This window comes from Oratosquilla oratoria, chromosome 26, assembly GCF_046742065.1.
Source record: "Oratosquilla oratoria isolate Oo_2021 chromosome 26, ASM4674206v1, whole genome shotgun sequence".
Taxonomy (NCBI): domain Eukaryota; kingdom Metazoa; phylum Arthropoda; class Malacostraca; order Stomatopoda; family Squillidae; genus Oratosquilla; species Oratosquilla oratoria.
In genome coordinates, this window is record NC_134802.1 from 51,766,361 (window position 1) to 51,791,322 (window position 24,962).

The window sequence follows — 24,962 nt, forward strand, 5'->3', positions numbered from 1 at the left end:
TTATAAGAAATATAAGTGCTCGGGTGCATCTAATGACTATGAAAGTTATGTATCAATACAGATATATTAAAAAAATACAATAACAAAAACAAAACGACAATACGAAATGAACATCGCTGAGAAATCCAAAGAGAATCCCAAAGAATTCTATAGTTACATTAGAGATAAAAAGGTTGTTAGGAATCACATTGGTCCACTATTATCTGCTGACGGTCAACTTGAATATTCAAATGAAGAATGTGTAATATCTTAAACAATTATTTTAGCTCGGTATTCGTAAACGAAATACCTCAAAGTGAATTCCAAACTGAAAACCTGTGAAAAGTCTGGGTAAACTTACTCACTACGGTAAAATATAACAAAAGAAACAATTAAAAGGTGTATAGACAAAATCAAAGTTAATAAAACACCAGGGCCTGACGGTTGGCATCCAAGAATCTTAAAGGAAATGAAAAAATGAGATTGTTGTTCCATTAGAAATTATTTTCAAGAAATCCATCATATCCGGAGATGTCCCAAGAGAATGGAAGCTAGCTAACATTACTCCCATATTCAAAAAAGGTGACAAAAAAGAAACCAAATAACTATAGGCCTATTAGTTTGACTTCGATCGTAGGAAAAATAATGGAAACTATCATCAGAGATGCTATCGAATATCATTTAGAATGTAACCGTTTGATAAATGATAGCCAACATGGTTTCAGACGGAAACGTTCTTGCGTGACTAACTTACTCGAATTCTACAACACAGTTGTCTCGAATTTTGACAAAAGAAACAATATAGATTTAATATATCTAGACTTTGCAAAAGCTTTTGATACCGTCCCACACGAAAGACTTCTTACTAAATTAGCTTTGCATGGAATAAGTGGTAGCCTATTAGGTTGGACTAGTAATTGGTTGAAAGGTCGAAAACAGAGAGTTGTTTTAAATGGAAAAACTTCTGGATGGAAAAGTGTTGCAAGTGGAGTTCCTCAGGGTTCCGTTCTTGGGCCACTTCTATTCATATGTATATATAAATGAATATAGACCATGGACTAAAATCTACCGTTTCCAAATTTGCTGATGATACAAAACTGTGCGGAGTGGCAAATGATCACTCAAACCAATTAGATATTCAAGAAGATTTAGATAAATTTACAGCAATGGTCTGGAAAAGTGGCTAATGAAATTTAACACAAGTTAAATGCAAGGTAATGCACATAGGTAAAAATAACAGCCAAGTACGATTACAAGTTATGTTGGAAATTCGTTAACAAAAGTGGATAGTGAAAAAGATCTCGGCGTAATTATCAGTAACGACCTCAAATCATCCAAGCAGTGTATTTCAGCCTCTGAGAAAGCAAATAAGATTCTGGGATTGATTGCGCGATCTTTTGATTTCAAAAGTCCATCACTCATTAACAAGCTATATAAATCGTTAGTTCGTCCAACATTTGGAATATGCTGTTTCCGTATGGTCACCGAATCTCATTAAAGACATGTGACAGACTGGAAAAAGTACAACGGCGGAGCCACAAAACTCATTCCAAATATCAAAAACAAATCATACGAAAATCGACTTAAGCACATGAATCTGTTTTTCCCTAAAAAAGCGTAGACTCAGAGGTGACTTGATACAGGTCTTTAAGATTTTAAAGGGAATTGACAACATCAAAAGTGACAAAATTTTTCACATTGAATGAGAATCAGACAAGAAACAATGGTCTCAAAACTGTCCGGAAATAGATTCAATTTGGAAGTAGGTAGAAACAACTTTGCCAACCGTGTAGTTAATGAATGGAATAAACTTCCTGCACAGGTAGTGCAATGTAGTTCAGTTCGAAGCTTTAAGAATCATTTAGATAAATACCTAAGTAAGATGCTGTAATTATTATAATTTATGTTATATTATTTGTTTTTGTTTTGTTATAATTTGTCTGTCTGATTTTCATTTATTATTAGTTATATGTCAATTTATCATCATTTACTATTTACCTGTTTGTTTGTTATTCAACTATACCAATGCATTTATTTATGTATTTTAATTGTTATTTACATTGTTATAGTTTTAATTTATTATTAATATGATTTTTTTTTTTTTTTTTTTTTTTTTTTTTTTTGCATCCGACCTAGATATGGATCAAAAGGTCTCCTGTCAGCATGCTTTGCCTTTGTAATCCTTTGTAATCAGTAACAGTGTTGATGATTTTACATACCTCAAGATACATATGCTAAGTTCCTATATGGAGCTTTAGGGTTCTTATCAAATTCCTCAGCTCTTGAGAAAGGTTGACAATCACATCTATACTGTTACTTATCTCTCCTTCCTGTGTAGGAACTCCAAGTTTATCAACCCCTTCCAGAAAATAGGTAACAACTTGGGCCAATACTTTTTCATTACCCTGGTATGTCTTCCACACAAACGTTGGTATATCTTCAGATTGTGAACCATGAATATCTAATGCCATCATTATCATTTCTTCTTCATATGAAAAGTGGACTTTAAGCTTGTTAGTGCTTGGAAAAATTAAATCTTTGACCCAAGTGTGGCCTAGTTTCATAAGTGGTTCAACATCATCTAAAAAGTCAAATGTTACAAGCACTGATATCCTAGAACCCCCAGTGAATTTCAACCATTTTTTAAAATCATCAATAAAAGGAGTAATGTGACAAACACGACTAATTTCATAATTATCAATTATCCTTAACATGCAGTTCTTATACCCAATATACATCCATAAACTTTTACTATCTTCATTAATTTTAAAACTCATAATTTCAAACTCACATATGATATCAGCTTTAATTTTCTTCAACAAATTATTAACAAATTCATGAGCAAAATCCATGTAGTCTATGTGGCACATGGAAAGAACCACATTCTTTACTCCTGAGCCTTGTATGCCATCCAAAAATAATCTTAGCACTTCCCCAATAATCTCAATATTTTCCAAGTTTGTTTTCCACTGGATATCAGGTGTCAAACTATTTCCAAATGAGCAGTTTACTGAAATTTCTTCATCTCTACAAGTCAACTCTATGATAACCTTGGCATCAGTCAACACTTCAGATTTTGAAGCCCATTTTTCACCAAATGTACAAACTGGTAGTTTCCTTAAGAATTCTTCCATATTCAAATGCAATACGAGTTTTGATTCCACAACTGTTTTGCAAATTTCTTCAAAGTCCCTGGTCAACATAACAAACTCTACATCATTATCCACAACAAAACAATCCACCTTCACAGACACAGACTTTATTAAGTCTGTGACTTCTCTGCTGATCTTAACTCTGCCCAAGTTCATAGCTAACTTATTTTCTAAGGACAGGATATCTATAACTTTATCTAATATCATAGGTGTAAGAGCCACAATATCAATATTTCCAAAATCTAAATTATTAACACCAATGCCAGCAAGTCTGACATGGTCAATGAAAGAAGCCAATATTTTTGCCCAAACAATTACATTACAACTCTTACTGTCTGCAAGCCATAGAATTTTTGGGACTTTCCCTCTATTATGGATACTACATTCAAGAGATAACTCTTGATCTCTGCAAGTCAATTTGACATCAAGATTTTCAGAAGCTCCTAGAGACACCAAAGGGCTTAACCACATACAAACAAGCAAATCAAATGTTTCATCTTGTATGTGTTTTATACCTGTTACACAAAGCTTTAGCATATGGTCTGGAAACATTCTTTGTAGTTTTTCATAATCTTTGACAAAAAGCAAAAGAGTATCTTCAGTAACAAGTGTAAGTGTTCCAGTAATTTGAACTTGGGTGCCTTGGGAAGCAAGGAAATCTACCAACAATATCAATTCTGCATCTCCTACTACATCATGAATATGAATTACCTTTTCAAATGTAACAGGAATGCTTTCAAGTTTCTCTTTAAAACTGTGACTGAATTCAAGTAAAGCAATTTTCTCAAATACTAAATAACAATCTTCCATCTTAACACCTGCTGCCTGAATACCTTTAAGAAATGGAATCAGAATTTCCAAAACTGTGGTCCAATCTTTACTTAATTTCTGTCTCCAAGTAATTTTTGGAACAAGAGGAGCATCCTTCATAGAACAAACTATTTGAATGTCATTTATGGAACATGTCACATTTAAGTTAACACTGGCAGGGATATCTCCACTTTCAAGCCATTTATTTCCAAATAACTCCAAATCCAATATTTCTGGCATTTCATTTCTCTGAAGCTCAAACACCATATCATCCTTGACAAACATATTTTTCAAACTACTCATATATTTACAAACTAGTGGTAAACTCTTAGAGTTAAGTACTAGGCAATCAGTAATTTTTATCTCTGAGTCTTTATCTTTTACTTGTTTCATTAAATAGATTAAAGACATATCCATTAATGCCCTTGTAAATTCAGTCACTCTGCACAGTTTGAGAGGCACATTATACAGAAACCTTATAAATTCTTGAGTTTCAAATTTCATCAAATCTGAGTTGATAATTTCAATCTGGCTTAACTCTAAATTCCCTCCAGCTTCCTGGAAGCCTTTAAGAAAATATGGACATTCTTCAAACAAGAACAATGTAGAAACTTCATTTTCCATGGAAACCAATTCTAGTGTCTCTACTCTCTCCTCTAACTGAACATTGAAAGTAATTGATCTGACCTCAGTGCTGCATTCACAAACAAGTTTAAGGGCACATCTACTTACATGGGGTAGCCTCTCTGTCCAATCCCGGACCAAAGAGAGAAAGTTTATATGTGAACCACTGTAAAATAGTTCCAATTTCAACTTCTGAATCAAATCCATCTCTCTTATCCAATCCATGTTCATCAACTGCACCTGGTTATCTAAATATTGTAACCAATCTATTGTAATACTTTCTAAATAGACTGATGAACCATTTTCAGTTATATATGTACATATCCTTTTAAAAGCATCAGTAACAACTGGTCCTCTAAAAATAACAGGCTCCTCCTCAACTGAGAAAGAAAGTACAGATAATAAATCAGCAATTACTTCAATCTGATCATCATTCACTGCCAGAACACCAAGAGTCATTTGGCCCTTATGCATAGGTACAGAAGCCTTCCTAAAATCTTCAAGTAAGGCAGTAATGACTAAAACCAGATTCTTACCATGATGTCTCTGTTGTAATATAAGAAAATGGAATGAATCCCAAGTCTGAACATCTATATTTAACTGAATACTATCCAAATAACCAGGCCCAGTACAACTTATGTGTAATCTTACTTTATAGATTGTGCCTAAGGTTGAGACCCACCTGTGACAAAACTGCTGGATTACAGAAGTGGATACATGGGATTGATCACTAAATTTTAAAGTAATTCCGCATTCTTTATAAAGTCTCATAACTGTACCTAGATTTTCAGTTATGACTTGCAAAAGCTCTGAATTCTGTATTTCTATCCATGGCAACTTATTCATTTTAAAGCCTCTCCTATTTAAGTATTCAACCAATGATACTATGCCTACATTAAAGAATGTATATGCCATCAAGGTTACTCTACCCTCTAATACATCTTTCCCATTAGTTGGTGCCAATTTTTCAATCATATTCATGAATTCAGTATTGTAATGAAAGTCATAAAAGAACGACAAATTACAATATATTTGCCCACCTCTTCTAAAGCCTACTTTTTCTACTGCACTTACAACATCACTTGCACATTTATCTAAAATCTGTATATAACCTCCATGACGGAAATCAGTAGTTAGTGACATAATCCTGTATTCCTTTAAATTTGAGACAATGACAGAAATATCAAGGGTAAAATAATCTTGATTAATTTCAATATTGTACACAGTGTTCCCATTGTCTGATTGATTTATAAACCTCTTTGCCCACTTATGTGCAAGGCAGTGAATTGGTATTTCAACACCTTGATTTACATGCATAGTTATATTACAACCAATTACATCAAACAATGCCTGCATGTGAAAAATATAATCACACTCTGTGATGTGAACTTCTCTTATTCTTAGAGATGAATGCCTCTCTTTAACATTCTGTGCAAAAATTAAAAATCCATCATCAATGTATGGAGAATCTAGTGATATGATCTCAGGAAGAGAGAGGGGAAGCTGTAGTATTGTATTAAGAACTGTCTGATTGATATTACCCTCTAATACTAAAGATCCCTTTTGAAGAGATATGCCAGCTTTCTTAATACCTGTTAAGAAGTTTAAAAATATATTTTCTTCAAAAAGAAGTGTAATTTGAGGTATTTGTTTTTCCTTCTTTACTTTCATATTTATCTCTAAATTCTTTATATGGATTGCTATTGATGCTTCTGATTTGTTTCCAATTTGTGAAGCCCATATCTCACCAATTTGCCTGGCTATATCTGTACTATGTAACTGGTGAATATCAATAGTATTGCATCCCATCAATTCCTTGAAAACTTTTGGATCCAAATCTTCACCGGGCAAAAAACATGTTAAATTCAAAATGACATTCTTCATTTTTAAAGCTGAAATAATTTCTGTGTAGGACCTGTTTCTTGACTCAGTCGAGTATTGTAGACAAATTTCACTAAGAACTGAAACATCTATGTTCTGAAGAACAATGTGCAGATGTTCAAAAGGTACAAGGTTCAAACCAATCGTTTTAGGTATGTTATGTTTGGAAATTAGTTTCTTGGCAATCTTTCTGCCAAACAAACTACATTCTGTTTCTCTCAGTATAAGTCCACTTATGGCAAATGAATACATTGTATTCTTTCGTTGATCATAAATGATATCTAGAAGATGAGCTACCTTCTCCATGTTCACATAATCTGGTTCAGGCTTTTGTAAATGCATCAACCCAATAGCATGGATGAGTGTATTAGAAAATGGTATAATGTTTAGTGTTGCCTCAAATCCTGGGGGAACTATATTTCTCTTATAACATTCATGAACAAAGTAACCTGCTAAAACTTCCTGGAAAGATTTGTGAGGGAAAACCCAAATTTTTCTTCTGGCTGTTTGGACAACTGGTTTTTCATAATGAAGAAGAGAGGAAAGAGCTTGAGTTGTATCTATATCTGGTGAACATGCTTTCTGAATTCTTTCTATCCCTTTCTCATCAATACAAAATTGAAACTTTCTGAGTTGAATGTATGCCTCCCTACTAAGCTCACTCAGAAACTTATTATAGCAATCATTCAAAATCTCATCAAAATGCTTGCTACAACCATGTTGCAATCTTTTTGCAAGCCTACAAAGATTCAGTCTAACAAGTTCCACATACAAACTGGTGATTGTATGAATATTATGGACCTTAGACTCGTCCTCAAGCCAAAGAAGCACAATTAAGGACAGGGTCAGAGGTAAATGTAAACTACTCTGAATAGCTTCTTCAATATTATCCAAGTATGTTAGGAAAGCATTCATCTTACATGTCCTTTCAGAAACATCAATAACCAAGTTACTAAATAGCTTGAGAATGTATTCCTTCTTTTTTGCTTCCTCAAAGCCATATATATTGATGGTAAGAGATGTGCTGCATCTGGTATTTATTTCTATAAGTTCCATGGCATCCTTCATGAATTCTGGCCGACTTGTAACAATCACTCGGGTTTGTGATGGCCAATTCAGGGCTTCTCGAAAAAGTTGCTGCATCTTTGGATCAGCCTCATCAAAGCCATCAAATATGAAAAGATTTCTGCATTTCTTTAGTACAGGTGAAATATCATTATACTTTAGTTTGCTACAGGCATCTGGCATAAACTCATTTCTAATATAATTGACCAGTGATATATCCCCACTATAGCGACACTGTATCAAGTACAGAAAGTCAACATCTTGCATACCCTCAATTGCCATAGGATCTTGACACCAACTATACAAAAGATAACTACATAAAGAAGTTTTACCAGCACCAGTAACTCCATTTATGCATATAATACGTGGCATGGAGCCATGACTATCCTGTAAAACAAGAAGCTTCTCTACTGTATTGGATGCTTCTAATTGTAAAGATGTGTACACTTTATTAATTTCTATTTCTTTGAAAACACTTTCATTAGACCATGGGATGGGAGATATGACCCAAGCACCTTCATACAATTCAAAAAGTTCTTTCTGACCCTCTGAAAGGATCACCTTTCTCAAAGCCTTCTGGGTTTCTTCAAGACTTAGTTGATACTCCTGAATACTGCTAATGGGCAATGGAGATCTGAAAATACTCCAAATTTCCTTTGTCGCTGCTCCACTTGCAAGGCTCATGTCCTTCCCTAACTTTTCACCTACTTTTACAAACACATTTTCCAAAAATTTTATTATATCAGTGAAGAAACTTTTTACCTCAGCATCTGAAAGTGATACAAGATCATGACAAACCTGATTCCGTACATCCTTAAGTTTAGTTAAAGAATATTCTAAACAGTCTTGATCATCTGTATCTGAAGTCCACTTGACATTCCCTTTAGGTGCAAGTCCACATATTTGTTGGAGCAACTTGTATAAAAGAGTGATATCCATCTCTTCCCAAGGAACACCATTTTCCAGCAAATTCCTGTCATCTTCATTGAACACACTTTTGTAGGCCTTACTATTATATTTAAGGGTCTCCTTACAATACTGCTTCACTGGAACAGACTCACACTTGTTCAGTAGTCCAACAATACTTCCCAGAGCTCTGGCAACTGGGCCTGTCTTTTGTATTGCACCAAACAATTTGAACACATTCTTATCCTCTACATGAAAGTATCCAGAATATGCTGGTACCTGAGACGCCATAGTCTCGATCACCTAAACCTCACATCAATTGTTGCACATATTTTTCATATTTAGCCATAAACTTCTGAAAGTTATATTCTTATTTTACAGTTATAGCCTGTGGTTTTATTTTCAATTCCATCTTCATTTAAACTTCTGTATACAACTGATGTCAAAGTACTGTGATCTTTCATTCAACTTCTAATCTTATCAGTTGAAAAAGAAAAATGGATTCATACAGTCATCTACCACTGATAATTGTGTAGATTGTATGTCTTTCCTCAATCTGTAAAAGGATAACTGAATTTATTAAAATACATAGGATTATTTAGAATCCAGAACACAAATATGACACAAGAGTAGTAAACTTTTATTTCTTATGATAATCTACTCTACATAAAAAAATGAGAACAATATAGAGTAGGTTTCTAAGAATACATTTTGTCATATAATAACTGGAATTAAAAACTAAATTCTTTATCTATCCTGAAGAGCAAAGCAAGTGAAAATCACCATCCATACAGAATCTTGAAAAGTAATGAAGTTCTGATGGCCATACCTATATACATAGAGCAAGGGCTTTTTCTCCCTTACAAGGGAGGTAGCCAAAGTCAAAACATTCCACCCCCATTCACCACCCCTCCCTCCCTCTCATCAAAGCCACTTCCTTTAATTGGTGACCTCCCTCTCCATTCCCTCATACAGTAACATTGAAGATGGGGAGATATCCCTACAGGCTGTGTCACAATATCATCTACAGTAGAAATACAAGAGGACATGGAAAGAAAATCAAGAAAGACAATAATAGAAGAGATCTGAAAAAGACCAGCTTTCCTCACAGAGCAATAGACATTTAGAACAAGTTAGATGAGAAAGTGGTGTGTGCAAAAACAATACACAAATTTAAAAACAGTTTAGATAAAATGAGATATGAAGACGGAACACCACGAGCATAACTCCCCTTCCCATAAAATACAACTAGGTAAATACATAACCACTCCCTAACCCCCCATCCCCCTCCCACTCCCACTGTACTGACTATTGGCAATCAATTTATCTATAAATCAAAGGCTTCTTCCTCCTTACAAGGGAGATAGCCAATTTAAAGGCATGCACCCACTTCCACCCATTCCACTCTCATCTTTGCTCCTCCTGGATGAAGGGCCATCTCTGTCTCCTGCTCACTGCCCAGGTCAGAGGCAATGCAGCAAGACACAGTACATCCACATCAAGGCCACTTCACTTATATAATCGGTGACCCCACCTCTATGTCCCCTCATGCAGAAAATAGAGAAGACAGGGAGAAATCCCTTTGTACTGCACCAAAATATTATCCACACACAACCACTACTTTGTTTGACTGACATAAAAGGGAGAGAAGATGGGGAGAAAATCCCTTCAGGCTGTATCAAAGTATCATCCATACATCTGTAGTGATTCTTCACTCACCCCTATCCCCTGCCTCCTCCCTTTCTTCCTCGACACGGCCCCCTATTGCTCAAAACCCCTTCCACCTTTTCCATCTATCTTATCCTCTATCATCCCCTCAAGTTCACTTTATCCACCCCTGCCTTCCACACCTCTTTTACTAATCTTTCTTCACTCATTCTTTCCATGTGTCCAAACCATCCCGTACCATACTTTTGAGATACATCTCTATACACAACTGTACATTCACTCCTCCAGTCCTCTGGCACTCTCCCCTTCCTTAGACACATTAAACAACCTAGCTAGTCCACGCTTACAGTACCTCCCTTTCTTTAGACACTTTGTATGGCACCCATCCAACCAAGGTGCCTTGCCAGCTTTCATAATTTTCAAAACTATTTGTACCTCATTTCTTATATATCTTCCATTTTCCTCTCTCATCACCTCCATTCCCGTGGCGTCTAAAGGAGTCGAAGCGACTTCATTCGTGTCTATTAGTGGTGGGCAGCTACCGGTAAAGTTACCGGTTCTATTGGTAACAGCCTTGACAATAGCTTACCGGCAATAATTCTGCTACCGTTAAGGTTCCGTTAACCGATAAGCTATACCAAACACTCGTGGAGCGGTAAGCACGTCTCGGCTTGGTGGTACTGAGTGACGGTAGTGGTGGGCAGCTACCGGTAGTTACGGGTTTTATCGGTAACAACCTTGACGGTAGCTTACCAGCAAAAAATCTGCTACCGTTTAGGCTCCGTTAACCGATAAGCTATCCCATAATACTCAGAGAGCGGTAAGCACGTTTCGGCTTGGTGGTACTGAGTGACAGTACTGACGGCCCCTACGTAGGATGAAAATTAACAGGAACGTATTCAACGTGCTAGATCGTCCTGCTCCCTTCTCGGCCCACAGATGCACAGTACGAAATGTACGTATTCGAATATGAAAATTAACAGACGTGCTAGATCGTTTTGTTCGCATCTCGGCCCGCAGAGGTTCAGTGCAAAATGTACGTATTCGATTAGTCAGCCTATGTGATCTAGAAATGAAGAGGTGGTCAAACTACTCGAAAACTTTTCAGTCTGCCTGGTTAAAGGATCCCCTGTTTAAAAAATGGTTAGCGGAAGTGAAAGAGGATGGAAATAAGGCACGTTGTAAAGTTTGTAGAACGGACATGAAAGCTCACAGAACGGGGAGATTGGAGAGACACTGTTTCCACACTTACCAGATCTTCATATTTAACTTTATATTTAATGTTTATTAATATATGCATATTTACATAAATGTACGCAGTTGCTCATGAAAGACACCATCTGCATGTTACAATCTATTTGTACTGTACTTGTATTGGAGTTAATCACAAACAAGTTCACAAATACACTTATCAGACTCGCACGAGTGATGACTGACAAGGATATATATATAAGCTATGGGTTGGGGCAGGGAATACAGTATACAGATTCAACACACCGCTCCTAGAGGTCGGACGTCTCTTCGACCAGATCTCTCTACACGCTCCAAGTATCAGCGCCTGCCGGTGGTGGCTGGGAGATATATATCTCCTAGCTGCCGCCGGTCTGGCATGGCCGACCTCTCGTTGACGTCGGCAGGCGGGTTTACACCAATACAAATACACACACACATTTCCCAAGTCACGTAAATCTCTGTTTTCAGAGTAGTGCTTGGAAGAAAAGAGGCACATGCACACTTTCTCGCTAGCAAAGCAGAGGCCCAATCGTCTCTCTCAGTACGCCCAATCTGACCGCGGGCTGGTTGACGGAGAGACTTGGGACACCTTTCTGTCCGACCGGCCCGCAACCAAACGCTGGCCTCTCGCTGACGCTGGTGAGCGAGTTTACACTTCCGCCATTTACACACAATTCCCAATCGCGTAATTCTCTGTTTTCAGAGTCGTGATTGGAAGGAAAGAGACCATACAACACCCGCCCGTCTGCCCCTCCCTCGCATCGCCACTGAATCTACTCTTCTGAATTCCAAACCCAGTCTGGGGATAAACAGACAACGCTCGCCCCACCTGTGGCTCATCAGGTTCGCCCTCGCCAGCGGTGGCGGCGGGGAGTTATCTCCTTGCCGCTCCCGTTCTGGTCACTGAGCTCGGATTGTCGTCGGCAGGCGGGTGTACACCGCCCGTCTGCCCCCCCTCGCTCCGCCCCTTGATCAACTCTAAAAGGAATTCAAACCCAAAACCTGGGGATAATCAGGGGTCGCTCGCCCCACCTGTGGCTTATCAGGTTCGCCCTCGCCAGCGATGGCGGCGGGGAGTTATCTCCTTGCCGCTCCCGTTCTGGTCACTGATCTCTCGTTGACGTCGGCAGGCGGGTGTACACCGCCCGTCTGCCCCCCCTCGCTCCGCCCCTTGATCAACTCTAAAAGGAATTCAAACCCAAAACCTGGGGATAATCAGGGGTCGCTCGCCCCACCTGTGGCTTATCAGGTTCGCCCTCTACACGCGGAAAGTGAAATCAACTCACTTCTCGTAAGATACACACATACACCTCTCACGAACAGAGCCACAAATCACGCACAAACATAACCACTTACTTTTTCTTCGACTAAAATTCGCTTCCTTTCTAACTTTCTCTTCTACTACATCTTCTCATTTCAGTTTACCTCCCACTAAAGATTTTTCCGTTTTTCCACCTTTCTCTACTACTACGCCTCCTACCATTTTCTAAACTTTCGTTGGTGATCCTAACCCCGTTGGTAATCCCAATCTCCTAACCTCCGGCGTCGGCCGCTTCCCTCCAAGCTCCTGGTCAAGTCCTCCTATGCCATGACAACAATCTAGCCCCTAATTGCTCGCGATTCGCCCGGTGGCAATAGCCCTCTTTTATACACTACTATCATTTCATTTTCTAACAGACGTTCTTCCCCTCCCACAAAACCCGATCCCGCGCAGGCGAGGTGGTCTTTTCTTGAATTCCAGAATTCCAGTACAGTATACCACAACAGACTCACGGAAAGCAGAGACAAGAATAAGCGGGCAGAGACGATCAAAGATTCTGGTGGATTAACACTGTGCCCATTGAAGTGGCCTCTACGACGCAAGGTAACGTGTTATTCAAAAATCATATTTTGTTAGTGATACGCATGTAATTATTATTCGCGTAGTCTTAAGTAACTAATATTTGCGAGCCTTACCCTAGATTTGTGGAGGTGGCGCGCGCTGGCGATTCCGGTATCCAAATGGATACACAGAATAAAAAATCAAAATAAAATATATGCGTGTGTTTTTTGTCCATTTAAAGGTACTATAATATAAATATAGGGATCGTAGAGTCCTGCTAATACAAAATTAACGTAATTCCAATATAAAAAATGACAACTATGAACAATTGAAAAAAAACTTTGACAGAAATTCAAAGGGTTGAGATTGTGTTCCTGAGCCTAATATAAGAGGAACTTGGTAAAAAAAAAATTAGGAAAATGACCTACATATGTCAATTCATCTCGCACAAAACCTTTAAAACCTCAATTGTACAAAAAAACTTTGTCCTGACTAAATGAAAAATGGGTGATTTTGGAAATGAATTTTTGTGTAATGTGTAAAAATGATGCATGTAATTATTTTTCTTTTATGAAATTGTGTTTCTATGTGAAAAATATATTCTTTGTATGAAATTGCACTTACATAGAGACGGAAGTGGAGTGTGAGAGGGGGAGGGGGGGGATTGGTGCGTAGGCCTATGCACTGAGGGAGAGGAGGTAATGCTGTGACCTTACACGCACCCCCTCCCTACTCCCCGCCCACGAGAGTTGGAGTAACGACTCGGAGCGCAGGATTTTTATAGTGACGTTACAAAACTTGTGACTACACACCATAGTAGGATGAAATTTGTTTAGATTTAAGTCATAAAGGCGACTCGAACTTGGGACGTCACTACTACCTCACGAGTCTTTTACCGGTAAATTACCGGTAATTCCGGTAACGGCATTGTTGTTTACCGGTAATTCCGGTATTGAAATTAGCGGTATTTGCCCAGCACTAGTGTCTGTATAGGTTTTAGCAGCATTTTCTGATGCTTATTTTTGCCAAGAAAAATACTTATTGCATTGATGTACTATAATTTACAAAATCAATATTCAAAATTCTAATATGCTATACCGCGTAGGTGTGCACTTCTAAAAAGAATATTTTACTTATACGTTATATATTGATAATCTGAATGACAAACTACGATAAATTAAACCAATATGAATATTAGACATTGTTGAATTGTCCTTAGGGAAGTCTAGAATATTATAAGCAATGACGTCTCTCAGATTTTTAAAATCGCAATATTTGGCGAAAATAATGATTTTGTGACCAGTGCTTTGGTTTTGTCATTCGAAAATATCTTGACTCTCAATACCCATCAAAAAATAGGGGAAATTATCTCGAGGTCTATAGAGAATTACAATTAATGTTAAAGATGACGAATGAAGTACTGTATACAACTCACCTAGAAATGTATTAAATAAAGGAGAAAGGCACTAAGGCCCTTGTTCTTCATTACTATGAGCCTAGTTATCTTTACGGTACACAGTTGTTACTTTTACCATCTAGCTGCTTCTCTTTTACTGAAATGGCGACAGCGCTGCTCGACTATCTTATATTTTATGAGTGATATCGACAGCTACCACTGATAGCTTGCCCCTCCCCTTCGAGCAATTGTTTGTTTATCTATGGTGGGTGGTTTGCAACAGTTGACACATACAGTTTGTTTGTTCGTAGGCTATATATTTGATAATGTTCATTTGAGAGAATTTTCTCTCGACACACGCAGAAAAGTGGAGTAGGGCCAGGAGGCCTCGCATGAAATTTGAAGGGACGCTGAATGATGGATGTTTCCATCTTTCACTGATCGCAGTTCTAGTCAGAATTGACCTGCTGAGTCACTCGTGTTTAACTCATGAACTGTGTAAGGTCGGGGATTTAATTGAGTATCATTTGTCTGTTTTTTTTTTCTTCTTTTTTTTAAGTATACGCATCTAATCGCGGGTAGGACTTTGGGAAATTTAAACTCTCACTCCACCCCTCCATTACGTTATAAGGACATTTGCGTACGTATGAATAAATTAAGAACCTTAAATTTTGGTGAAGGAAAAAAAAATCCCACCCTCCAGTTCAGGACTCTAATAGAAAAGCCTTTTTAGAGTTTTAGATCACATGAATATTCCACCACAAAACGAGATAGCGGAACTTTAGCTTAAATTACGAAGTGGTAGATGGGGACTCCAACAAGGATGAAAGCACAATCATAGACGCCCGACGGGTATAACGCGTGGGGAAGGATTCAACTACGAGTCCGCCCATTGGCAGATGATAGGGAGTTAAGCAGAACCACAAAGACTACACAATTACACGTGGGGCTAGGAACGTAGTGGTCGCCAAGAATCATGCGTGTCCGGATGTAGAAACCAACCAAAAGCGTTGTAAGTGAAAGAGATTGTAGCCGAGAGTTGCCTTCTCCCAACGATAAATTGGTGTGCGTGTGTGTGTGGTGTACGTGTACCCCACAAGCATGCTTGTAAGTGCAAGTTTACGCACTGTAGAGTTTTGGGGTAGTTGATGTGACTCAATGGTCGGAAAGGCTAGAAAGGGTCAGCGCAATTAGGCAGCGTCTGGTCTGGCGTCAGGAGGGTCCCTTGTGTATATACTGCCAGCCCCGAACGGGCAGGCCGATTCATTCAGTCAGTCAGTCTCTCCTCTGCACTTGTAGCGCGTCATTAGGCCTTCCCGGTCGGTCCTCCACTTCGGAACGACGCCACATCCGTCTTTAGGTCGACGCACAAGTATCTCATCAGAATAAAGGGTTCAAGCGAAACCGCGGATCACTCTCCCCATGTCACCTTGCCCCAAGTAACACATACCCCCGTATGTTACAAGTTTACTAGGTTAGATATGGGTTAGAACCAAATCATTGATTATTATGTACAGAAATAGAACGATTCTTAAAAGGTGGCCGAAGGTTTAGCGACGTAATCTCGTTTCCCTCGCGCCATCGAGAGCATTCAATACTTATCCCCACGACTACTTCTGTATTTGTAGCTTATTCTTGTCTGGTAATCCAAGGTCAAGATTTTGGCAAACTTCAGTCCGTATATATCATATAATCTGATTAAAAAAAAAAAAAAAAAAGTCGAGGGAAAAGGGACGTGACGCGGTCGGTACCTCAGTAGTATTTACCAATACACATATATATATATATATATACAAAAAAAAACCGGGGGGGTGTCACAAATTCCTGGACAGTGGAAGGAGAAGGTGGTGGTTGTGGGGACGTGGGAAATACCTACCTTTAGTGAGTGATGAAAAGGGGAGGATAGCCGCAGTGGGAAGCCGAAGTCCAGGAGATTTGTAGCACCGACCGGGACCACGCGATCTCCCTTCTCGGCGCGCGTGTATATAACTCAAAGGGGGATGGGACAACTCATTAAGTAGACCGTCCTAGGCTAATCAAACAGATCATCCTATTGTGAGTTTTATTGGTCAATTTTTCTATAATCAAACACTGTAACCATTCGGTTCAACGCTTAGTATGATATTCTAACAGATAAACTAATTTCACTTATGTAACCTGCCTACCCCTGCGCAAGCCTATGACCTCTAACTAATACTTTACCACTAGGTCGACATTTTCTTTACGTCTCTTAGCATCTTCTGCAGGTTGCGGGGATATCTTCAAATGGGCGCGGGTCCGCGTCTGGAGTGTGGGGGCCTTTGTGGATGAGCTCGGCGGGAACTGTCTGTCTCTTTGTGGTTGAGCTCGGCGGGAACTGACTGTCCCTTTGTGGTTGAGCTCGGCGGGAACTGACTGTCTCTTTGTGGGGCGACACTTCACGGCGGGGGTGAGATCGGTACCGCAGGCGTCTCTCCGTAACCATGCCAGTTCTTTTCCGGTCAGGATATCCCGAAGGGGCGATACTGCGTCAGTAAATGCTGGGATAGACTCCGAAGACGACACACTTCGCCGCCACGTTCCTGGTCACAGCGGCACTGATATTCACGAGTTCTCCGGGCATTAGTCACTTATAGTTAATCAGCCGTGTATGGTTGACGGGGATTAAACAGTTCGTATTAATGAGTGGAATTCGCAGTGACCACTCTACGAGAGAATGATGCACATTTGGACCTTCCGAGGACACATGTGTCCCACCTCACTCTGTGTAGACCCACGCTAGATTGCCGGTCAAACTCTGACCGGTCAACGGCCTGCCCATACTGTATGGCATACACCGTTGCCGTTACTTCTCCGCTTCCAATCACGAGTTTTGAAGGGAGCGCAGTGCAATGTTTATGTGGAAGTTAAAACAGTTCTAATTTTCCCTTGAGGGTAGTCACTACTCACGGGAGTAGAAGATATGATCCTAACTGTCTAATTAAAACTAACCTAAACAATAAATGACAAGCGCGCAGGGGGGGTTATAACCGTTAGACCTGATTCGAACGGTAATACTTGAATGAATATTCTAATTCTATTCATAAACTAGCCACTTACAACTGCAATAAGAAACAGTAAACTTGAGAAATTGTGGAATCCCACACTTAATATCAATCGTCTTTGCTCGCAGGCATATGCAGACGCTTGGAATTGAAGGGAGTGAGGTTTTCCTGAGTAATTAGAAGTCTCTCTCAAATTCGTTAAGGCACTGTAATTGATTGCCAAATTGGCACAATAGTTCATGAGGATAAGGAGAAGGAAAAACAGGGTCAAGAAGTACTTGTTTGAGGCCTTAAGAGTTCCGGTGATTCCCAAGAGTAGAGGGAATTGATAGTCGAAAAGGGCTGAAAAGGAGACGGAAACCTGTGGAGCTTGCGTCGGTCGGCTAGGCCCTTGAGCGAAAGTATCTGGTAACTGTAGTTTGAGAGCAGACGTAAGAAAAGGGGAGAAATAGCGAGCCGTGTGCCACAACCCAAAGTTGTGACAGGGGGTGCAACCTGGGGGCCAGCTGAAAAACCGGGGGGGGGGGACCATGGCCCTCCCCCCACTCAGAATCGCTACCGAGGACGGACATATGTGTACAGTGGGGAGGCGTTACATACATACCCCAAGTCAATATTTTCTATGGATTAAACTACGCATTACTTGTACCATATCTATGTGACATTGAGTATTGATTAAGAAGGAGTTATATTTACCTAGTTGTATTTTGCGGGAAGGGGAGCTATGTTCGTGTTGTCCCGCCATTGTATCTCTCAGTGTCTAGTTTGCTTTTAAACTCGTGAATGGTTTTTGCGCTTACTATTTCATCATCCAGTTTGTTCCAAGTGTCTAAAACTCTATGTGGAAAACTGCTTTTCTTCAGTTCTCTTCTATAGCTATGTTTTCTTAATTTCCTTCCATGTCCTCTTGTGTTTCTCTTATCCCAGTTTAGTCATTCTTCTCTATCAAGTATCTCTGTGCCTTTCATGATTCTGTAGATGGTCAGTAGGTCTCCTCTCTCTCTTCTTTCCTCCAGTGTTGGTAGCTCCAGTTTAGCCAGTCTCTCCTCGTATGATAGGTTTCCAAGTGCAGGTGCCATTTTTGTAGCTGCTCTTTGGATTCTTTCTATTTTCTTTATGTTCTTTTTGGTACTGGGGGACCACAATGTCGCTGCATACTCTAGTCTAGGCCTTATCAATGTAACCAAATTTTTTTGTTATCATGTCTTCGTTCAGGTAAGCAAAAGCCACTTTTATTGATCTTGGCAAGTTGTAAGTCTCCCCGACAATTTTGTTAATCTGTGTATCATAGGACAAGTCGTTTGTGATAATAACTCCCAAGTCTTTTTCGGATCCTACTTTCTTTACTTCCTTGGTTCCAATTGTATAATTTCTTGATATTCTGTTTTTGCTTTTTCCAATCTCCATTATGCTACACTTCTTGGTATCAAAATCCACTTCCCATTTCTGGCTCCAGTTCCATACCCTATTCAGATCTTCTTGCAGTGCTTCACAGTCCTTATCAGTTTCTACTTTCCTTAACAGTTTGGCATCATCAGCAAAGAAGCTCATGTAACAGTTCATGCCCTCGTCCATATCATTCATATAGATAGCAAACATTATTGGAGCCAGTACAGATCCTTGCAATATTCCACTGATCACCTCTTTCCAATCTGAATATTTTTCTCTGAGTACTACTCTCATTTTTCTTCCAGTCAGGAAGTCCTCCATCCATTTTAGTAGGTTCCCTTGTATTCCTCCTATGTGTTCCAGTTTCTTTAGTAGTTTTCTGTGTGGTACTTTGTCAAATGCTTTTTGCAAGTCAAGGAATGCACAATCAGCCCATCCGTTTCTTTCTTGCACTATGTATATTAGTCTTGAGTAGAAGCATATCAAGTTTGTGGTGCATGATCTACCTTGTCTGAACCCGAATTGTCTTGGGTTTAATATGTTGTTATCTTCCAGGTGTTTTACTCATCTATTCTTGATGATTTTCTCACAAATTTTGGCTATAGTGCTTGTTAGCGATACTGGTCTATAGTTGGTGGGTTCTTCCTTGTTTCCTCCTTTATATATTGGTACAATGTTAGCATTTTTCCAGTCATTAGGTATCTTTCCTTCCTTGAGTGAGCTATTCATTATGATGTGTATTTTGTCCATTAGCTCTTCTTTGCATTCTTTTAGAATCCAATTTGCAATTCCATCCGGGCCATGTGATTTTCTGACGTCCAGTTTTGATAGATGTTCTGATATTTCTTTTTGTGATGTTGTAAATTCACTCATGTGGGGAGAATGTTTGTTATTATCTACGTCCAAATTTTGTATTTTCTCTCTGGTGAAGACAGATTTAAAGTGATTGTTCATGATTTCGGCCATCTCTTAATTCTTCTGTGTATTCTATATTTCCTTGGCGTAGTTTCACTAGTTCCTGTTTGGTTTTAAGTTTACCATTTACATACCGGTAGAATAGCTTGGGCTGATCTTTGCATTTATCTATAATATCCTTCTCATGGTTCCTTTTCTCCTCTCTTCTCACATTAACATACTCATTTCTATAGTTTATATAAATTTACCATTTGCTTTGTTTTTTGTCTTTTCTCCACCTTTTCCAAGCTTTGTCCCTTCTGTCTTTTGCCTCACTGCATCTTTTGTTGAACCAACATTTAATGTACTCTCTCTCTCTCGCTTTTGTCTTGGTACATGCCTGTTTACCCCTTCATTGTAATTATCCAACAGTATGTTCCATTTCTCTTCCACTGTTGTCTCTTCCATATAGAATTTTTCCCAGCTTGCATTCTGGAAGAACGTCTTTAGTTTTGCAAAGTCTGTTTTGTTGTACATCAATCTTCCTTTCCTATGCTTTTCCCTCCTCTTCATCTCTATTTCTTCCTTTAGTACAGTTTTGATGAGTACATGGTCACTCTTTCCAATTGGTGTCTTGTAGTGGACTTTGTCCACTATTTCAGGTTCCGTTGTAAATATTAAATCTAGTTTTGATGGCTCTTCACTGTTTCTGTACCTTGTGTTTTCACTGACCCACTGGGTCATTGTGTACTCCATGGTCATGTCTAGCAGTACATTGCCCCACACGTCATCTCCTCGTACTGTCATGTATGTTCTAAGTGTTGTGGAAAATCTAAATGACCATCACCTCAGAGATTAGTAAACCAAACTTCATTTAGACTTTAACCTTTAAATTATTTCCCTTTACTCTCAGTCCCGCGAATACAACATAACACTTAAATGGCGTATGAGGGTGGGAATAGAATACCGAGTAAAACCGTGTGGTGTTCACGAATTATCATGTATTCTAAAATATCAATCCTTGTAGTTGGGATGCCGGTGGCAGCGTAAAACCAATAAACATCTTTTGAATACTCTCTTAGTCTAGAGAACCTAATGGCTTTTGTTTTTTCAGCAGAGAATCTGAAGCCTCTGCAATTAGCTCATGCTGTTGCTAAGTTAATAACCTCTTGAATCTTATGGCCTGTTTCTAATGTTGTCGATGTGCTGCACACAATAGCAAAGTCGTTAGTATAAGCCAATCCATGAATTCCAGTAGGAACTTGTTCTAACAAAATATCAATGGCTATGCTGAACAGTGTTGGACTCAGAACACTTCCTTGGGGAGTCCTTTCCTCTTGAAGATATGCACAAGAGAAAGAGGGGCCCACTCTGACTTTTATATAACAGTCAGACAAGAAATCCTTTAAACATTTGCTCATTATGCAGCAACGATATGGTCACCAAGTACAAAAAAATGTATAAATTTTTTTTGAAAGAATACAAAGAGCAATTACAAAATTGGCACCAGCACTCTCAAAACTATCATATGAAGAGAGACTAGCAAAACTTGAACTACAGACACTAGAGCAAAGAAGAGAAAGAGGAGATTGATAGCTATTTACAGAATCATGAAAGGCATAGAAATTACTGATAGAGAGAATCTGATAAAATGGGATGATAGAAATAAAAGAGGACACAGAAAGAAAATAAAAAAAGACAGCTATAGAAGAGATCTGAAAAAGAACAGCTTTCCTCAGAGTAATAGACAGTTGGAACAAGTTAGATGAGAAAGTGGTGTGTGCAAAAACAATACATGAATTTAAAAATAGTTTAGATAAAACGAGATATGAAGACGGGACACCACAAGTATAGCTCCCCTTCCCATAAAATACAACTAGGCAAATACATATTACCCCCAATACCCCATTCTGCAAGTTGCTTCAGAATGCCTCCCCGCCAGGTAGTATCGTAGGCATTTTTTAAGTCAAAAAACACAGCAATGCTCGGATTCTGTATTACAAAGGCATTCTGAATCTCACAAGTGATAAAAAGTAAGGGATCCAGAGTGCACTTATTTCTTCTAAATCCAAACTGTCGGTTATATAGATTTTTAATTCTAAAAACCAAACTAAATGCATTTTAACCATTCTCTCATAGATCTTACCAATGCAGCTAGTAAGGGCAATAGGTCTGTAACTTTGTGGGAGATTGGAGTCTTCCTACCTTTATAATTGCTAAGATAATTGAAGTCTTCCAAGATTTAGGAGAAGATCCAGAAGACCAAAATTTGTTCAGCACATTTCAAAGGAATTTCCTCAAGGATATGGATAAATGAACAATCATGGAATACAGAATGTCATCCTCTCCAGGAGAGGTTGGGGAGGATAAAGATAAAGCATGATCCATTTCATCCAAGGTGAAAAGAAGATTATATGCCTCCGAGTTCGTATTGGCAGGAGGAATAATCGTGGTCTCGTCTCTAATTCTTCTGAAGTCATGTGAATAATGAAGTGGACTTGAAATATCAGCATAGTGTTTTCCAAAAGCTTCTGCTACTTCTCTTGTATCTGATATAAAAGAGTCATTTATCTTGAAAATGGGCAAAGGAGATGGAGTAACCTTTCCCTGTAATTTTTTAATCCTATTCTATACTAAGGTAGGGAATGAGTCATATTTCAACTCGCTAATAAATTTAATGAAGGATTCCTTCCTTGCTTTCTTAAAGATTTTCTGCTTTCCTTGAGCCCTTCTGTATGTTATCCTATTGACTAAACAAGGATATCTCAAATATCTCTTATAGCAAGTTCTTGTAATCTTTCTGCTTAAAGCACATTCATCATTCCACCAGGGGACTACTGGGCATCGAGGTTTACCAGCTGTCCTAGGAAGGGTTGAAAAAGCACCAGAAAGTATAATGCCTACCAGATAATCATATGCATCAGAGTTAGTAGAAAAATCAATAGTCTTATAATCAATCTCTGTGCATCTAAATAATTCCCAATTAGCCTCTCCTGTCTTCCATTTAGGTAAGCAAGAGGAGGGAATGTTCTTTAAATATTTGATATGGATAGGCCAGTGGTTGCTACCATGTAGATCTTCATCTATTGTCTAACTGTAGTCCAATCTTAAAAAGTATGAACAAATAGTTAGGTCTATAGCAGAACTTGAGTTGTGAAAGACATCAAACCTAGTTTTGGAACCGTCATTCATCAAAATGACATAATTATTATCAATAAGTTCTTCAATTATATTGTCCCAGGGGTCACACCTTGATTCACTCCATAGAAGATGCTTAGTGTTTGAGTCACCCATTAAAATAAAAGGCTGAGGAAGCTCGTCGACCAAAGATTGTAGGTTATTTAACTCAAACTGACGGGAGTGGTTATATATGTCTATTTCCAGATTAGGTTGAAAATACAAAGAACATAAACTGATCCATTAAGTGGTAAAATTTTGTATTGCACAAGCCTGCAACACTAAATGCAGGTGAATACTTCTGTGGTTTACAGACTTGTTAACAATGATACCAGTACTTCCATGAGCACGACCCCCAATCATAGCAGGAGATCTATAAAATTTATAATTAAGTCCAACATTAGGGGATAAATCGCCAAGCATAGTCTCTTGGAGACAAATAGTAGACACATCATATTCTTTAAAGAGAATCCGAACCTGTTCTCGATGAGAATTAAAACCTTGAATTTTCATTTGAATTATAGACATTATACAGTTTTCTTTTTCTTTTTTGGGTCTCCTAGTCTGGGAAGAGAAGGTTGGGAGAGAGAGGGTTTGCAAGATGGGTTCTTTTCTAATTTCTTTGCTTTCATGGGTGGGATCCTCCTCTCTGACAATGGTTCGACAGATATTGATGTAGAGTCTGAATTATTAGTTCCTTTCTTAGATTGCATATCTCGATATGGGGAAGAAGTTGCAGATGAGGGTGGGCTGTGGAGTCTTTTACTGCGCACAGCTTTAGACTCCATAGATTTGCTTCTGTGCACTTCAACCGAGTGAGGCACACCAGTCAGTGGTCCCTTTACTGGGGAGCCCCCTAAGTTTGGGAGAGAGATTGTCTGAGAGGAGGCTTTATTGAAGGAACCCTGTGGGGTTTCAGCAATGGAGGCCTTAGGTGCCCCTCCAGATGGGACAGGAGACATTTCCTCAAGAGGGGGTGAGAGAACCTCTGCAGAGGAGGATTGAGGAGTACTAGAATTTCCGAGTTGTGGGAAGAACGATTAGTTCTAATAGTGACTCTTTCACGCTGAGGCTTGGGTTCAGCATTAACAGAAGAATTCGTATTAATATTTGTTTTTCTATTAGATTCTAGAGTTGGTTGATCCTCATTGCTTCTGTGCACCTCTACTGAGTGAGGCACACTAGTCAGCAATCCCTCTACTGGGGAGTCCCCCAAGTCTGGAAGATAGATTGCCTGAAAGGAGGCTTCACTGGAAGAAGCCTGTGAGGTTTCAACAATAGAAACCTTAGGTGCCCCTCCAGATGGGGCAGGAGACACCCCTTCAACAAGGGATGAGGAAACCTCTTTTGTTTTGTCCCATTTAGGATGGGGCCAGCATAGTCACTCTGCATGTGCACTGGATAGTGAGAAAGGAGGTCGGCAGGAAGTTAGGGAGAGAGTAAAAAGAGCAGTGAAAGTGACAAAATCTGGTAAGGCACCTGGGTCGGATGGGTGTCATGTGGAGTGTCTAAGGAAGGGAGGAACTGTTATAATGGACTGATTGTTTTATGTGTGCCTAAGGTAGAGGAATGTGCTGAAGGACTAAGGGAGTGCTTGTATAGTTCCACTTTGCAATGGGAAAGGGAATACACATGAATGTAGTAATTTTAGAGGATGTCTGTTCAGTGTAGTAGGAAAGGCATATGGATGTTGAGAGGATTAGGAAGGAAACAAGAGGGAGTAGTAGGGGAGGAAGTGTTGTTTTAAGAAAGTCAAGGATACCTGGATTAAATTTTTGTGGCAAAACATATATACAAGTCCTTTGCAGATCCACAGCTTCCAGCTAACCAGTAACAACTGCTGGATTGGCCTACGAGTTTCTAAATGGAGATAATGTTCTGTTTTCTTTCTGTGCCTTTTCTGGATCCAAGATAGGGTAAGAAATAGGGTAATTCAAGACTAA

The 24,962-nt window shown here is 39.0% G+C and overlaps 1 protein-coding gene across 1 annotated transcript; it reads right to left on the reverse strand.

Moving 5' to 3' along the window:
* Positions 1-2,154: 2,154 nt before the first annotated feature.
* On the reverse strand, positions 2,155-14,713 carry LOC143039571 (uncharacterized). Its single transcript, XM_076209797.1, has 2 exons — positions 14,576-14,713; positions 2,155-8,973 (listed from the first exon to the last, which is right to left on the reverse strand). Exon 2 carries the CDS (start codon positions 8,706-8,708, stop codon positions 2,214-2,216), a length of 6,495 nt encoding a protein of 2,164 aa, XP_076065912.1. The 5' UTR covers positions 8,709-8,973; positions 14,576-14,713; the 3' UTR covers positions 2,155-2,213.
* Positions 14,714-24,962: the final 10,249 nt, after the last annotated feature.